At 35.3% G+C, this 14,502-nt stretch overlaps 1 protein-coding gene across 1 annotated transcript; it reads left to right on the forward strand.

Annotated features, from left to right (window-relative positions):
- Nucleotides 1-907: 907 nt before the first annotated feature.
- LOC132551150 (ALX homeobox protein 1-like) lies at nucleotides 908-9,386 on the forward strand. Its single transcript, XM_060215263.1, has 4 exons — nucleotides 908-989; nucleotides 6,199-6,670; nucleotides 6,865-6,910; nucleotides 8,871-9,386. The coding sequence occupies exons 1-4, from the start codon at nucleotides 908-910 to the stop codon at nucleotides 9,384-9,386; spliced, it is 1,116 nt and encodes a 371-aa protein (XP_060071246.1).
- Nucleotides 9,387-14,502: the final 5,116 nt, after the last annotated feature.

Genomic DNA, 14,502 nt, shown 5'->3' on the forward strand with positions numbered 1-14,502 from the left:
ACTGGCTTAATATCTCTTTGTAACTCGCCTGTAAGCCATAACAATATCATGGACTTTATTTACCATTTTATGGGGTTAAAACTAGGGCAGACCTTCCAGGACGGGTGTCATCCCGAAGGCTCTGTGTGCTACGCTTAAATTCCGGCGCCTACCTTTTCAGCCTTAGATAGTTAGGGAATGGTAGAGATGAAAATGGACATGCCAGTTTAATTTCCTCAATACAATGTTCACAACTTAACAATCAGCCCTCGTATGTTATCTATTTTTGTAATACCAAAGAGTAACAGCTTTATGTTTACTAAAGAGTAACAGTTATACTGATGATCTGAGGAAAATAGAAATAGATTCACTGGTGTCTCAGTGAGTGTATAATAGCATGGATTACACAGAAACACAGCCCGCCCTTTTAATTAAAATCTACTTAAAACGTGGTAAAGGTTCAAATGTGTATCGATAATGGGTCCCATTCAATATTCATTAACTGAATGTAGGGGGCGTGGTGAAATGACATGGCACGCGCTATATGTCGATCGGATCTGTCATCCACAAGAGATCACAGATTGTAAGTGGTCCGGGTTGGTCGGATGAATAAAGAAGCGCTCTGATTGGTCAACAGAATGTCCCATGGCCTCGTGCCGTGAAATTGACACACTTTGTAATTCTTAATGTTATGATATTTAATTCAATAACATATCCCACCTGTGTAGCTTTGTACCTGTCATTATAACGGTTACAGCCAGTACAAGCACACGCGGGTTACATTCCACACGTGCACACGTTTCCAACATATACTTCACAGTATTATGGAATAAACTGACACAAAGTTAGCATATCTCATTGAGACAACCATTCGTTGAATCGACGAGGAAGACAGCACGTGCAAGATAACTCTTAATATTTTTTGAAAATGGATTTATGCGTAAGAAGAAAATCTGCATATGACATTGAGAGTTTGATAGGGAAGAACAAGAAAGAGAAACCAAAAAATGGTAAGTGTTTATTCATCTACCTATTTATTATTCTATAATCTGGTTTTATACAATAAGACCAGGCGATGGAAAATTCATTTAACTGGACATCATGATTTGTAGAATATACGTTAATCGTAACAGATAAATGTACTTAACAGTATGACAATATTACAGTTAATTTCATAACTTCATAAAAAAAGTATATTTAAAGATTTTTTTAACTATATCACTAAACATATCTTATTTGATTGGTATAAAGCACATTGAACACGTGTATAATGCTGGGAACATACTCATTATATTTAGTTAATTATCATCTCCAATAACTTTAAAATTAATTTATCACTGAAATATGTTATTTTTCATGAATATCCCGCACAAAACTTTACAAGTAACACATCAAAATCAAAAATCAATATCAGCTGAACTAGATATTTGCAAAATTTGTAAACTTTGCAAAAAGTACACCAAAATCCACTATTAATAGCAATCAACTGAACTAGATGTTTGCAAAATTATGTCAAATTTCCTGTATGAATAACTATTGCAACATCTTAAATACCATACATAAGAATCACAATTTGATATTTCTGAATCAAACTCTACAAACGTATTTTAAACTTCCTTCATAAATAATTAGACTAAGTGTAAACCCTTACAAACAACACATAAAATACTTTTTTAAATGTTTAACTGTCGTGAAAGTTACTAAATCTCAAATTAATATTTAAAAAATGATAACCGATGACATGCGTATACATTGTGTATAGATTTGTTATATTTATGAATATCACTTGTGAAAAATTTAAAGAAATCACCTTGAACCTGAAATCCTTTGGAAAAGACTACATGTCCTGTAAATATATCCGTTCTTTTAAAATCGATTAAAGTGTTTCAGGTAGAATGTTTTGTGTTTCATTGTAAAAATCATTCTATTTAACTTAATTCCAACTTTCCACACCTGTTCATACAATTCATCCTTGTCATGATGTAGTCAGTAAATCACGTCATTATCAAATGTTTTATTTATTTTAAATATTGACAAAACTGGCGTATATCGCAGACAGCTTCAGAAATGTGAACACAGTCGAGAAAACAACATAATATGCCAAGTAAACACTCATACTAGAGGGAGGGGCTTCTCTGTCCGGCGTCAATTCATTCTTCAAGAGGGCTGTGATTCGAGATAAACCGGTTATAAACTAAAAATAGAAAAATACCTAAATTTAACAGTAAACAGTTTATTCGTTTAAATTTTTGCTTCAATTAGGGCATAAATAGTGACACACGAAATTAGCCGTCGTTTTGAAGTCATATCAAAGACTGTAAGGATGTCTGTGATAAGAAAACTCTGGTAAACAAAAACAAGAATGTTTATAGGTATAACAAACATTTATTTCTATATGGTAGCTGCGATACAGATTTGCATTCATACATTTTTATGTGGTGTTTTAAAAATAATATCGGTTTTGTTCCTAAGTGATATTTTGTATGGTGTAAATGTAAATAATGTGGATGTTTGCTCTATTTTCGTTTTCTTGTATTCGTCGGTGTTCGTTTCATTTCATGTTGCGAAATCGTAATATTTCATATTTGTAAGCATGATAACTATCATATTACTAGCTTACTGGATTTATATACTTATTTTCACATTTGATTATTTTCTATTTATCATTTCTTTGATCTTTATTGCATTTTTCACGCAAAGTGTTATCACTTCCATATACTTTCATTGTGTAAGGATAACATAGATTACATCAAAATCTCTTTTTTGTTTTGTGTTTACATGTTACGATAAGTATAAATAAGTATACATATGCTTAATATCGAGTAGAACTCACAAATGTGAAAATCTGTAACAAATAAATTATATGGCACAATTTACAATACATTAATTACATTTTATACGCAATTAATAATGAAATCATGTACGTTTACAGGCCTGTCAACAACAGTAAACAAGCATTCGTGATACATGTAGCCGTACGTTTGAGCGATGATAAAAATAAAACATGTGATACATTGTAGTATACTCATCATCAATATCTACATACTTACTGTGTTAGAAAGCTGAAAAACCATAAAAATAACATTACTGAGTAGGAAACTGGCATTGAAAGAAACCGAAGGAAAAAAAAGAAAGAAGAAAACTATTTTTCGTTATTGATATTTACAGATTGTTAAAGTAATGTAAACAATGGGTTTTCTTAATTATTTTACCCTTTAGTTACTTTGCTTGATTTATTAAAATACACTTATTTACATTCCATATGTCTTGCTAGTCTTAAGGAGAGGGGCGTATCTATATATACGGCATCACACCTGATGTAATATAAGTTTTTATATGATATTAAATTGGTGAGTTTTTCATCGGTCAACGTTTTACATATCATATCTATTAAATAGTATGCATGTACGGATTTGATATTACTTTTTTGACAATTTAATGGTATTCCAGTTTAAATGTATTGTATATCAATGATATATCTTGAAACAGATCCATATATCTATATATGTATATATTACAACGGTCATTAATTTATCATTACTGAGGCTGGCAAGTCGCCTACCATTCTATCATATCTATAATGTCGATAAGTAATTTTACATACATTCATAATTTGTTTAAGGCCATGAAATGGACATCGCCATCACTAACTTATGAATAGGTATAACCCTCTCTTTGAAGTGCTAAATGTCCCGCATTTTCATTCTCCTAACTTAATTGTGTATCATAAATACATGATCGATCTTTCAACAATAAGTATTATCTAGATTTTATTACATAACAAACACCAACGGTTAAAGGCAAACACTTGGTATAATTACCGTCTATTAAGTTAGAGAGAATATTAAGCTTAAGAAATAAAGAACAGAAAAATATTGATTAGTGAAATTCCTCTTGTTAACCGATTTGTTTAACCTGTAATTAGTCGTTGTAGCGTACTCTTTATATATACGTGATAACAAGCTTGGAATCGAAAAATATTCGATTATTTTATTAAGAAGAAATATAATGAATAAAACATTATATAACGATCAGCAAATATTTGTTTTATTTTCTTATAGCAAACATTGTTTATACGGTATACACTTTAACCGGTTAATTAAGCATATCACACATATACTTTCGTGTATATAGATATCGATGTTGTTTCGGAATTATCTAACAGCCGAAAATTTCCAAATAGATATAATTTTGGGTTTATGCATAAAAGTTTTAACGCTTAAACATTTAAGGTCAGTTTTAATGGTACCTTGGCCCAGGTAGAAAGTGTACTACCGCTTGGGATTAAGTAGACGATTGCGCCGTTTTCACCTTAAATGTCACTTACTCTGATTTTGGATTTCCACACTGAAGAGTTCTAAAAGGAACAAGAACTCCAGTATGATAACGTGTAATTATTTACTTGACATGATTTTTATACTTCTAAAGTAGAAATTGCTCATCTTTTGTGTAATGATTAACAATCTTTATTACAAATTTAGTATTAGACAGTGTATATACAACCGTATCCTCTTATAGTATCCAACAGAATGCAACTTTCATTAGAACAGATGTTTTATAAAAATCTGACGACCGACACAAGAGTATCAGTTTAACAGGGATCCGGATATGGCCTTATCCAATATTCTACCTGATTTTGGAGTTATTTATCCAACGGAATGCATCTTCAGATTTATGTATCATTGTTTTTAGGCTTCTTAGTTCATATTGTAGGTACTCATTAATCTTCATTACTAATTAAATATATATAATAACTTTGCATTTTCCCTATTCGTCAGTCGCAATCTGTAACTTATTTTCACAATTTCGGAGCCTAGCATATTTGATCTCTTAGTATGATGTAAATACACGTTTCAATTTAACAGGGAAAGTTATATACTTACACAAAATTGCAAGGTTAGGAAAATATATTTCTGAAAGCTAAATGCCAGTAAAATAAGAACATTAATGCGATGTCATAATTTCAGAAGAATTTATTTTTGTTTTGTTTAATATATTATAAGGTAGAAACGCGTGAATTATTACATAATTATACTGATTTAGCTGATGATAAAACAACAGCGTGTTTATCAATGTTATAGAAACACGCTGCATTGTGAATGAAATAACTGGATTACGCTTGTGTATATCAATAATGATTAGAAATATAGTACCGCGCCAGTTCAATATGTCTGATTTTGTGTTGTGTTATGTCGTATCAAATGTCATGTATCGATATCAGCTTACACTAGTAAATACCATATATTATTTATATATTACTGAAAACTCTGTCAAAAATGAATGATTTATCAGTATCCCGTAACTTCTTTAATTGATTAAACATATCAAATTCTGTTTAAATCGACAACACATCACATATATATGAACACGAATATTTCCCGATAAGAACATGATCAAAACTAACGGTATTTCTCTTATTGTTAAGACAATGATTATAATGACATTAAAGATTTGCAATAGGCGTTTCAGCTATTACAAGTGTTTCATTATAAGTATAGGGCATATAACATAAGAAAGTAGCAGAACAGACCAATTGTGTTGCCATTTTTTCGTCAGATTTAATTTTAAAAATGACTGGTTTAATTTTAAACATAAGTAATGATTTAAAATGTCTTTAACATTATACTTTTGGAACACCTGGTCTTAATATTCTAGTATTTTTTCCAGAGTTTTCATGTAAATCATTACTTTATTTCTAGTGAGTGTAGCTACGCATGGGCCCCATTAAGATAACACATGCGAGGAAAAAACGGTGTAATAATTATCAAAACTTACATTCATAAAGCAATGACGCGAAATTGCGGATAGCAACATGGCAGATATATAAACAAATAGTCTCGTTCGCCGAGATTCTTCATCACGTTCGTAGACAACAAGAGTCTGGGTAAACCAGACTAAGTAATTAGTATCTTACCTGTCGAGATTGTCTGAAAAATAAACTAGGAAAAACGAAACATCAACACAAACTAGTCAGTAACACAATTAATACAATATTCAAGGAAGAAAGAGTTCCTTAAACTTTAGGTAAAATGATTTAGTCGCCAAATATTTTGTGACGTTTGTTTACTTAAGGAAATACATCAGTGATAACGCTACTATCATAATTCAATATATTTGGTCCTAATTTCATAGAATTTGAGTTTACATTTATCTGTAGACATGTCGATGTCTTCTTTGTTGTTTGAATAGTGGCAAAAAAATGTTTACTTGTCGTTACAGAAATTCCTCTCGAAAATCAGGAACGTAATTTGGGAGCCAGTATGACGTCACTCACATATGAGATTGACACGCCACCTGGTGACGATAAAGGGCTACCACGTGCAGTGATTTCACCCCTGAAAATCCCTTGTCCGACCACTGCCAAATGTTTAGCAGAATTCACTAATGAAGAACGGAATGATTTTAGTCCTGACAATAATGACACGAAAAGCATCACCTCTGCGTCTGATGACGTCACCAGCGCGGACGGCGCAGAACCAGACCGAATAATTCAGTCTTACAGCATGTTAGGGGAACTCAGTCGGCGAAACAGCTATCATGGCGGCCATGGAACTTCGGGTATGGATGATCGCGAAATTGAGGATTATGGGAAAAGAAAACAAAGGCGATATAGAACCACATTTACAAGTTTTCAGCTGGAGGAACTCGAAAGAGCATTCCAGAAAACACATTACCCGGATGTGTTTATGAGGTATGTCAATACAATGTTTCCTATCTATGGCCATGGTTGTCTTTGAAAGTACACCTTTGTGCAACTTCAATTTGTTTATGGCTATTTTTCATGAATTATTAGTTTTTGAAAACTTAATGTTTTCATAAAAAATGTTGAGAGAGAGATTCTCTCTTACCTCAACATAGACCCTGATTTTAACGTTTCTGTTATAGAGAGGAGTTGGCAATGAGGATAGATCTCACAGAAGCTAGAGTACAGGTAAGTTGCACCATTTAGTACAGGTCGTTACAAGTTCTGACAGAAATAAAGAATAACTTGAAATACTGTAATTGTATTTAATCTAAGAATTGAAAAACGAATGAATATCTTTATTGACGTGTGATTTATTGACAAGTTAACAAAACAGAAATTTCGTAAACGAGTTTTTAAGAAGGTGAACGGTTGAATGTTCACCAGGAAGTACGGTTTAGACATATATGATATAAAATAGTGCGCATAAAAGCATTCTACGATGTTTCTTGCGTTAAGAATAGAGATTAACACATAGCGTTTATACCAAGCGTTTGAGATTTGACCTCGTCCATATTTCCAAAACAAATAATACATCTTGAGGTGGACGACAGAATGCCCTCTTACTCGAATTATAAATTTCTTTCAATAATAACATTGTTTATAAAATTTAATAGGACTCGAGGCTTTCAAATTTTGATATCTGTTCATAAAAAACAGTCGACGATCTCTTGAAATATATCACTTGGGTCGTACCCATTACTTATAAAATTAACAAGAAATAATCCCCAAGGATTACATTAATGCTGATGGGTTCTCCTGAAAATTTCAGGTAGGATTGGTATAACGCCGGTAATTTCTCGTGAAATGGTCAGGTGAAAATAACCCATACTGACTGCGATTCTCGTGAGAAGGTGTAACGAAATGAGCGAGGCAATGTTTACATAGGAATGATTGAGAAAAGAGTTCTTTTTCTTGTTTTGAACTAATTGAAGTTATTTTTTCAACTCCTGATTTCGGTTTTTGGTGTCTAGACACTTTATTTTCAAGAAAATAATATTTTCGATTTTATAATTATGCCTAAATTGTTTTTTTTTTTTTCTTTCTTTTTTTTCAACTTCGCTGTCGTGGTTGATCGTAAATTTGAATCTGCTAACACTACTCCGTATTGTTGCTATTGGTCTTAAACAAGAACAAAACATTTAGTTTTAATCAAATTCTTAAAAAAATGCTTGAAATAAAAAAAATGTAAGGACAAAATCTATATCGAATTCGTAAATAAACGTAACTGGGATTAAGGTAAGATCCATCTGATCAAATACATAGCGAAGTTTATCATCCAGGCTGACCGTAATCTTTTAAAACCAATCCGTCATTAGTAGGATATTTGATAGCTTGAGCTCGTAGGGTTTGTTTGTGCGGTAGCTCGCCGACTCGAGTGGAAGATTGGTATCGTGTGCACAGCCCGACTTCAGGATCAGTGTTTTATTTGATCAGACACGTTAAGATCAATAGAATCGCGTACACATCTCGCTGTCGCGATAACTGTTAACAACACTCGTGTAAAATTGCTAGCCACTTCAACTCCTTGAAAGATACTTGAAAAAATTAGATATTTATCAATGGTTACTAATTGGGTGTAATTGTGGTGTTTTATGATCGCGGCAAGGAAAGCGATGAGACATTACAACGACTGAACAAACATGTCATATTCTACTTTAAATATGCTAATGAGTAATATAATATATTCGGCTTGTCAAATTAAAAATGACTTGGTGATTTTGTCAAATTCAAATGCAAACATTTAGTTTTTATAACAATAGAGAATTTGAATAAAATTTGGTACCAGTATGTATAGATGTGTCAACGCAAAACTGTGAGTAGTTAATTATTAACCGGTGGGTAGTTTAAATACGTGTTGTAGTTTAAAGAAATTAAATAAAATGTAAAAAAAAAGACGCTTCCCTCCCAGCAAATACTACAGAATTATTCTTCAAACACTCTAGAATACTCAATGAAATTAACATCAAACAGGATAATATCACACGAGATAAATTTTGCGAAATTGTAGAATAAGTCATTAAACAATTACGCTTAAATAGTATTTTTGGTTTTTGTTTGTTTGGGGTTTTTTTTAACTATTTGATTTGGGTTTTTTTGGTTAACTTTAATACGTAAATTTGAAGCCGAACTCTTTTTGTATTTGCAGGTTTGGTTTCAAAATAGACGCGCAAAATGGCGAAAGAAGGAGAAAGTTGGTCCACAAGGGCATCCATTCAGTCCATATGGAGGTTACACGAATCCTTCAACGTTGTCGCCGCGGACACTGGTTTCACCCCAGCAGAGTTACACCGAATTGCTCATGAGGGCGTATGAATCACAGCTTTACCATAGAAACGATGGTCATTTCGCTTTTCCTTCCAGCGCACGTAACATCTGCGCTGCGCCATCCTTGTCACCACCTGGATTATATAATGTAGCTTTCCGTGGAGTGATGTACCCGAACGCAAAAACTACAACAATTCCTTCACCTACAATGTCCTTTCAACAGATGTTTGCTCAAATGACTTCCCAGAATTCCAAAGCACGTGACACAATAACACTTCCTGTTGAACACAGCATTGTTGATGGGGATCAAAGAACATCGAGTATCGTGGCTTTACGGAAGAAAGCGCGCGAGCACGAGGTGAGAATTGGCGTCGAGGGCCAAGGAAGTGCATCTTAACTTTAAAGTAGGATATTTTCCGGATTATATTTGCCTGACAATGTTTTCTTGTCTGTTTTTTTCATTTTTTATAAGCCTGTGATTTCTTAGATTTATCAGTTTAATGTATATGACAATATTTTCCTATGATTGCATATCTACATACAAGATATCTCCTTCTGTTTTCGTTCAAAGGATATTTTAAACTCATACTAGATATTTGATTCGCAAAACAGTTCCAGAAGAATTAGAATATTTAAAATCGTAAATCGTAAAATCGTACGAAACTTTAAGAAATGAGAAGCTTCAGAAGCCACGCAAAGATTTCCAACAAAGACGTTTTTACTAGAAACGCGTTGAACTGATAATTTACCATAAGTAACGTTCGAATGTTTGAATATTAAAGTGATAAATATAACCTATGATGTAGATTGGTGTTCAATTCAGAAATTAAGGACTCGCTGACCTGTGAAAATACTAGTCGTATCCCTACCGAATCTTATACCACTATAGTAATTTTTAATCTATTACTGTGCCATGTATGTTATTGATTTTTATATTGTAATTTATTTAAGTATGATAATCATACGTTTCGTTTATAATCATATCATACACAGTGTGATGGTTATTTACCTAGCAACGGTCCTTCCATGACCGGAAGCGCTAGAGACACTCTAAGTGATGGCCGGAGTTCCGGAACAACACATTTTGATTTTGTCGTTTTTAATGGTATTTGCTGATCAAATAAACTCAGTAACAGTGCAATAAATTAATATTTGAATAGCTTTTTTTATATTTATTACCGTATTTATTTAAAAGAGTGTAACGACCTCATGGTGAATTGCTAAATAAACACTAAACTGATACCATGTATCGTTTTTTTTATCTATACCCGATGAAGGAGTTTTGTGTTTGTCAACACATTGTCAAATAATATACAGACAATGCAACATAAAATGTAGTTAACGCGTTATATGGACAAACAACATACAGAAAACACGGCACACTGATAAACATACAATTAATTCCACACAAGGACGAAAGACATACAGAAAACACAGCACACTGATAAACATGCAATCAATTCAAAACAAGGACAAAAGACATACAGAAAACACAACACCTGGACAAACAACATGCAGAACACAAAGGACAAAAGACATACAGAAAACACAACACATGGACAAACAACATGCAGAACACAAAGGACAAAAGACATACAGAAAACACAACACATAGACAAACAACATGCAGAACACAAAGGAAAACACAACACAGACATGCAGAACACAAAGAAAACACAGAAAACACAACACATGGACAAACATCATGCAGAACACAAAGGACAAAAGACATACAGAAAACACAACACCTGGAAAAAAACATGCAGAACACAAAGGACAAAAGACACAGAAAACACAACACATGGACAAACATCATGCAGAACACAAAGGACAAAAGACATACAGAAAACACAACACATGGACAAACATCATGCAGAACACAAAGGACAAAAGACATACAGAAAACACAACACATGGACAAACATCATGCAGAACACAAAGGACAAAAGACATACAGAAAACACAACACATGGACAAACATCATGCAGAACACAAAGGACAAAAGACATACAGAAAACACAACACATAGACAAACATCATGCAGAACACAAAGGACAAAAGACATACAGAAAACACAACACATGGACAAACATCATGCAGAACACAAAGGACAAAAGACATACAGAAAACACAACACCTGGACAAACAACATGCAGAACACAAAGGACAAAAGACATACAGAAAACACAACACATGGACAAACATCATGCAGAACACAAAGGACAAAAGACATACAGAATACACAACACCTGGACAAACATCATGCAGACTCTTGGACATTCAGTGAATACAGCACAGGGAAAACAATAAACGAGGACGACAACACAAAGGCTTTTGAAACACGACACACGACCTCACCAAAGTGATCCTATACCTCAAGTATGAAGTTCGAGTATTAAGTAGGTCAGGTAATAAATCATAAACAAATCCTTTCTATAATATAGGTCATAGGTCAAAGTTTATGTCACAGTGACCAACTTTTGATACGGGACGCATCGCCTCTCCAAGATGAGCCAATACCCCAAGGTTAAAGTTCCAGTGAATAATAGTATTGGAGAAAATTCCCAGAAAATAATTTTCTTTGGTATTGGTCAAATGTCAGAATGTAGGCCAGAGTGGCCCTTTTTGATTCCAAGTTTTATAGTTGTAGTGACAAGTAGTGTAACGGAAGGACAGACGGACATAACACAAAACTGTAGTTCCCCTCGATTCCCGAAAGGGGACTTATAACACAACGAATAAATCAGACAAGACGATGTCTCTGGATAATACGACCACTGACGAACGTGTTTATAGTTTCATCACACTGAACTGTCATTAAACCAAATGATCGTTCCGGGGAAACGTGGCTATTTATTTTAGCATTCTACTAGTATGTATAAAGGAATTTCAAATTGCCTTGAAATATGATCCCTGTCGAAACCAAATTTTCTAATAATCATTGTAGATAATTTCATCGAATGTCTAACAGAGCCTTATTAAGGAGAGTTCCAATAACTCGAAAAAATTTCAGAAAACATAAGGCAAGGAACCGTATTGCAAAAAAGTATGTAATGCACATTTCTTATAAAAAAACGAATTTCCGGGATACATTTCAGGTGTTTAAATGGGTATATTTAGTATGAATCCGGAGGACTTAATGTTTGGCACGTGGGCACGCGCTCTCAGTATAACGTCGAAATCATTAAGTGCCGTCTGTGTGTGATAATGAGCTAATGATTTAAGCTTCATTTATAATGTATAGTTATTTGTCCATACTCTAATTTCCGACGTGTATGTCTAAATATTGTAACAACGGCTGTTCTTTTAGCCACCCTCCGGCACTGCCGGTAATTGACTTATACATTTATTGATATGATTATTAAAGACATTTTCCACATATTCACCTGCCGTCCAGTAATTGAATGGATAGAATTAATGACTCCTCGTAGCATTCCCTTTAATTATTCATCAGAAATCACACTGGCCATCAATTTATTTCGATTCACCGTCTCTCTATCTCTCTCTTTAAAAACTCGTGTCGTAGGTTGGGATGTAACAGCTAGCACGATTATACAAATGACACATACCATGCACGCAATTTTACAAGCTGTATGCTTTATATTGAATCCTTCTCATCAATGACGATAGCGCCCGATATCCATCCAAGTCTCCTTAGTGATGGTACAGCCCGGTACCCTTCTATGTCCCCTCAGTGATGATATAACCCGGTATCCTTCTATGTCTCCTCAGTGATGGTATGGCCCGGTACCCTTCTATGTCCCCTCAGTGATGGTATAACCCGGTACCCTTCTATGTCTCCTCAGTGATGGTACAGCCCGGTACCCTTCTATGTCCCCTCAGTGATGGTATAACCCGGTACCCTTCTATGTCTCCTCAGTGATGGTATAGCCCGGTACCCTTCTATGTCTCCTCAGTGATGGTATAGCCCGGTACCCTTCTATGTCTCCTCAGTGATGGTACAGCCCGGTACCCTTCTATGTCTCCTCAGTGATGGTATAGCCCGGTACCCTTCTATGTCTCCTCAGTGATGGTATAGCCCGGTACCCTCAGTGATGGTATAGCCCGGTACCCTTCTATGTCCCTTAAGTGATGGTACGGCTCGGTACCCTTCTATGTCTTCTCAGTGATGGTATAACCCGGTACCCTTCTATGTCTCCTCAGGGATGTACAGCCCGGTACCCTTCTATGTCTCCTCAGTGACCGTATAGCCCGGTACCCTTCTATGTCTCCTCAGTGATGGTGTAACCTGGTACCCTTCTATGTCCCCTCAGTGAGGGTATAACCTGGTACCCTTCTATGTCTCCTCAGTGACCGTATAGCCCGGTACCCTTCTATGTCTCCTCAGTGATGGTACAACCCGGTACCCTTCTATGTCTCCTCAGTGATGGTATAGCCCGGTACCCTTCTATGTCCCCTCAGTGATGGTACGGCCCGGTACCCTTCTATGTCCCCTCAGTGATGGTACGGCTCGGTACCCTTCTATGTCTTCTCAGTGATGGTACAGCCCGGTACCGTTCTATGTCCCCTCAGTGACCGTATAGCCCGGTACCCTTCTATGTCCCCTCAGTGATGGTACAGCCCGGTACCGTTCTATGTCCCCTCAGTGATGGTATAGCCCGGTACCCTTCTATGTCCCCTCAGTGATGGTATAGCCCGGTATTCTTCTATGTCTCCTCAGTGATGATACAGCCCGGTACCCTTCTTTGTCTCCTCAGTGATGGTATAGCCCGGTACCCTTCTATGTCTCCTCAGTGACCGTATAGCCCGGTACCCTTCTATGTCCCCTCAGTGATGGTATAGCCCGGTACTCTTCTATGTCCCCTCAGTGATGGTATAGCCCGGTACTCTTCTATGTCCCCTCAGTGATGGTATAGCCCGGTACCCTTCTATGTCCCCTCAGTGATGGTATAGCCCGGTACCCTTCTATGTCCCCTCAGTGATGGTATAGCCCGGTACTCTTCTATGTCCCCTCAGTGACGGTACAGCCCGGTACCCTTCTATGTCCCCTCAATGATGGTATAGCCCAATATCCTTACAGGCCCCGTCAGTGATGTAGAACTCAACATAGACAACTACTAGCTAAACAGATTTTTTATATTGTTTTTAATTTACTTTTTTAAACATTTTCAAATATTACGGTAATTACATTGTACAACGTGTATTCAACGTATTCAACTGTCATGTTAATATCACTGAAGATCCTAGGCTGATCACGAAGTTAAACAGATTTTTTATATTGTTTTTAATTTACTTTTTTAAACATTTTCAGATATTACGGTAATTACATTGTACAACGTGTATTCAACGTATTCAACTGTCATGTTAATATCACTTAGGCTGATCACGCCCCTCCTTACAAAACCGAGGATTTCTTCTTCAACATCTGTTGCCCACGCTGGCACTATTTGGAACATCGATAGACTTTGTCCACCTTTCTGTGCTGTATTTTCCACTAGAAACTGAACAAATTGGTCCCTAATGTACAAATTCGGTAATTCTTCTTTATACAC

Source organism: Ylistrum balloti, unplaced genomic scaffold, assembly GCF_031769215.1.
Source record: "Ylistrum balloti isolate Yb309-2 unplaced genomic scaffold, AGI_CSIRO_Ybal_v1 Utg370180, whole genome shotgun sequence".
NCBI classification, from domain to species: Eukaryota; Metazoa; Mollusca; class Bivalvia; order Pectinida; family Pectinidae; genus Ylistrum; species Ylistrum balloti.